This window comes from Austrofundulus limnaeus, unplaced genomic scaffold (genome assembly GCF_001266775.1).
Source record: "Austrofundulus limnaeus strain Quisiro unplaced genomic scaffold, Austrofundulus_limnaeus-1.0 Scaffold91, whole genome shotgun sequence".
NCBI lineage: Eukaryota > Metazoa > Chordata > Actinopteri > Cyprinodontiformes > Rivulidae > Austrofundulus > Austrofundulus limnaeus.
The window spans coordinates 682,675-687,122 of NW_013952493.1; the positions used below are offsets into that span (position 1 = coordinate 682,675).

The window sequence follows — 4,448 nt, forward strand, 5'->3', positions numbered from 1 at the left end:
GTATTTTTACAGTCTTTATTTTACAGTGAAAATACATGTTTATCAAATAAATTCTAATGTTTCAACTAATCATGGATCCCTTTAAAGTGGTCCAGCTCTGTTTCAAGCAGTAAGTTGTGAGTAGTGCTAAGGGGAAAAAAAATTACAATTTATTGTTCCTCACTGCGACTCGCCTGAGTCACTTTTGATGAGCAGCTCGCTCTCCCTGCCTCTGTGTTTGTTAGACGGCGCATCTCTGTTGTCTCTTCTGTTTTTAGAGCGACAACAAGGGGAACCATCTGCTGGTGTCGGAGGAAGCTTCGATCAATATCCCCGCCATCGCTGCCGCCCACGTCACCAAGCGTTACACGGCTCAGGCCACCGACGAGTTAACCTTCGAGGTAACGTCTCGTGGAAGAGATTCGAGACACRCACGCTCGTTTTGATCCATCTGTGTTTTTTTTCCACTTGATGCCTCTGGTTTAGGTCGGAGACATCGTGTCGGTCATCGACATGCCTCCCAAAGAAGACACGGGCTGGTGGAGAGGAAAACACGGCTTTCAGGTAMAACTTCTACTGCAGACATTAGAGACTGTCGAACAAACTATGCTGTAGAATAGTTTTATCTAAAGTCAAWTTTTTATTGGCATTAAATAATGTACAATAATTGCCTGTATATGAGTTTTTTGTCTGTCTGTTAGCAAAATATTTCAACAAATTAAAAGATTTTAAGGAAATTCTCAGAAAGTAATTATTGGATGTTTGTTCACATGTAACAGAATAAATTTTGGAGTCACTGCAGTTCAATATGGCATTTTGAACACGTTTCGTCCTCTCTTGTAATGATATTATATGTTTGTTTTGTTGAAAGTTGGGCTAATGTATACTTAGCACAAAAAGTAAGGACATTTGTGTTTGGTTGATTATTTGATTGTTGTAACAATGCTTCTTGGCAATAAATCTTATACCATTGGAAAGCCTGTTCATTTCCCTTTTAAATGGCGCCATATTTGTAAGGAACATGCATTTGTGGGATGAGCAGTAGAGCCGTGTATGTACATGAAACCTTAGGCAAATCTTTGCCAAACAGGTTATTTTGCTGTTTGTTTTGAGCTGGTACTAAGGTGCTGCCAGTCAGGTGCCAATAAATAAGACTTATTGCAAAGAAGAATTGTTACAACAAATAAATAATCAACCAAACACAAATGTCCTTACTTTTTGTGCTAAGTTTATATAAAATAAATTTAGTTATGGTAGTAGCAGATCATTAATAAATAATTTGAGGCAGATCACTCGAGAGCTTACCAAAATGTTTTCAAGATTTGACTTAAATAGTTTCAACTCAGTCATCCTCTCAAGGAATTCCAGGTCTTTAATTTCTCAAATCCATTTTCTGTTTCTGTGCAGGTYGGTTTCTTCCCATGTGACTGCGTTGAGCTCATAAATGATAAGATTCCCCCAAGTGTTCAGAACTCCGTGCCGAAGCCAGGTACTCTTAAGTCTTAACTTTACTTATTAAATTACTCATTACTTAATCTTTACTCTTCAGTCGAGTCCGACTGATTTTCAGCAGCTGCTCTTTGTGTTTGTGCRTCATCTGAATCAGTGTGTAAGAGGCACGGGAAGCTTGTAACGTTCCTGAGGTCCTTCATGAAGTCTCGGCCACCGCCACAGAAGCTCCGACAGCGCGGTATCCTCCGGGAGCGAGTTTTCGGCTGCGATCTCGGGGAACATCTTCACAACTCAGGACACGAGGGTAAAACATTTTCACAAAAATCTTTTTTACTTCCTTTTTTTTYTTGTTTTTATCTGCTGGCAGTTATTATTGCATTTTATTCTGCCAAAAAAATACAAATAAATTAGTCAGTGACCCTAGGCTTCTACACCAGATTCTGTGAATTTGCCAAAAGCTTTTATTTATTTATTTATTTGCTTTTTAATGTTTGAACACTTGAAAAGCTGTTCAGACAATGATGAWAGGGATGAAATTCTTCTTGCTGTAATCTCAAACATTTAACTGAAGGGTTTTGGACTGAAAATATGTGACCCATGCTGGCAAAATGAGCCACAATTAGGTATTCTTTTCAGTATTTCATTATTACTAATATTTTTTTAATTCTCCATTTGAAAACTCATTGTTGTCTGAAGTGATGTCATCGGGAATTCCAGGTTTGTATTTAAAAAGTGGACTCACCAGCTTTACTAAGAGACCACGCGTTGTACGAAGGGATTTCCTGCGCTCTGGCAGAGAAATTGATCAAGTTTGAAACTAGAAGGTTTAAAGACAAAATAATGACTTTGTTAGAAAACTTTGATTTAAAGGTGGATTAGGAAGATTATGTTATWTAAAATACCAATAAATGCTGCTTTAATGGACTTTTACACACATTTCAAATATATGGCAAAAATCAATACATCAAATTTTATTGCACTGAAGCCTGAGCTCACTCTGACTCATGGGTTTGCCATCATGAGTCATATATGKTTATTTTCTTTAAATACTGATATCACTTTTTTGTACCCAAACTCTTTATCCGGTACATAAATCATTAAGATGTTGACAATTACATACTGATAAAATGCTGTTTACAATATAGCATAGTTTTTAAGTTTAGCTAAAGCTTGTTGCTGACTTCTTTTCTGTTTTCTGTTTGTTTTCAGTCCCACAGGTGGTAAAAAGCTGTGCTGAGTTCATTGAGAAGAATGGAGTCGTGGATGGAATTTACAGACTGTCGGGGATTTCTTCCAAYATCCAAAAACTGAGGTTCTTTCTCGTTTCATGCTTGATATAATCTCAGAACAAAGCCTGTGTGTGTGAACAGACTGACTTCTARTTTTTCTAAACATTTAATCATGTTTAAAACTGTGTGAGTAAAGACAAATAGAAACCGTTTAACTCACCTCTGACATTGCGTAATTTTTTTTTCATGGAGCTGGTGTGTTACAAAGAGGTGATTAAAACATAAATAAATAAAGAATGATGTAAATTRAACAAGTAGGTCCCAGTACAAAGAACTGCGAATGCAGCTCTCCAAGACTTTAATGTTTTTCGGTGTTTTTCAGCTGCTTTTTAAAAATCTATAAAGTATAATTTGTTTCATGCTGTGCCGGTACATTTCAGTGTCTGTTATGATCCTCTCATCTATTTCATGCTTGCCAGAAGGATTTTGTTTAGCTCCTATCAGAGGGTGCACTGAGAGGCACATGAGCTTCATGGTTTTTGACAGCAAATCAAAACCAACCGCATAAAAAACTTAGCTTTCAGCACACGGAATGTTCTTTTTTAACATAACAGCGTAGATGAAAGGTTGTTAACGCAATTTATGTAACTACAAATGAAATGCATGACTGACTTAATTTCATTTCGGTACTTAAACAGCTTCATTATTGAGAAAACCATGATTTTCATTCTGAAGGAAGCCCACTCGTTCTGATTCTGTTYTGTTTCTCCACATTCTCTCCCTCTGTATGCATGTAGGCATGAGTTCGACTCAGAGCAGATTCCAGATCTGAGCAGAGACGTCTTCAGACAGGATATCCACTCGGTGGGCTCCCTGTGCAAGCTGTACTTCAGAGAGCTGCCCAACCCTCTGCTCACCTACCAGCTCTACGATCGATTCTCAGTAAGGATCGAKGCGGTCGGAACGGAAGCTCAGATTTATGCCTGGTGGGATAAAAATAGTTGCTGGAGCTGCCGTAGTGCTGGAGTCAGGTTTTTAGAGGAGCAACGGCTGCAGAGAATTCATTCGYAGTCACTCAGTGATAACAAAAGAACAGAWGTAACTATTTTATTATTTTAAATAYATATCTTGTTTAAAAGCTCAGCTCAAAATGAGGTCATTGCTTTTTTGCTGAGCTTTCTAGGAAGTGCAGGCGATGGCCGGCTTTAAAGCAAACCACAGATTAAATAGAATTAAATAGAAATATGGCCTGCTGTTGCTATAAAAGAGGAAGAACATGGAGAGAATAATCAGACGACTCCCTCTACTGTGATTTTCACCCGCATGGTGCTTTGTCCTCTGTTTCCTCACAGGAGGCCGTGTCTGCAGCCACAGAAGAGGAGAGGCTGCTCAAAATCCACAATGTCATTCAGCAGCTGCCCCCTCCACATTACAGGTCAGTTTTGCAGCTCACTGCTGCCCCCTGCAGGTTTAACATGAAAATGTGACTTACTGCTGGAAAGGAGGAACGTTAGCAGTGGTTTCCAAACTTTTCCATACCGTGGCCCCCCCGAACGCCGTTAACTTCTGGGCTTCCTTGCAAACACACAAACAATGCTACAAAAATTTGTAAAGAAAATTTCAGAATGTTTTTTTTCTCACTTTTATTCACTATTAAATAATTATTACATTTGTTTTCAGAAAATTTTATTAGCTGACATGTTTTAAACCCTATTATATTCCCAATGAAAAACTGTTGATAAGAACAGAACAAACAAAATTGAATCTCTTTTAAATTCTCTTAAATAA

At 38.1% G+C, this 4,448-nt stretch overlaps 1 protein-coding gene across 1 annotated transcript in view; it reads left to right on the forward strand.

Annotated features, from left to right (window-relative positions):
* Positions 1 to 4,448, forward strand: part of arhgap32a (Rho GTPase activating protein 32a) — a 32,643-nt gene that overhangs the window by 21,021 nt on the left and 7,174 nt on the right. Inside the window, 7 exon segments of the mRNA XM_014012430.1 lie at positions 258 to 380; positions 466 to 543; positions 1,387 to 1,468; positions 1,586 to 1,735; positions 2,641 to 2,743; positions 3,458 to 3,602; positions 4,013 to 4,095. Of these exon segments, the coding sequence (XP_013867884.1) occupies positions 258 to 380; positions 466 to 543; positions 1,387 to 1,468; positions 1,586 to 1,735; positions 2,641 to 2,743; positions 3,458 to 3,602; positions 4,013 to 4,095 (764 nt within the window).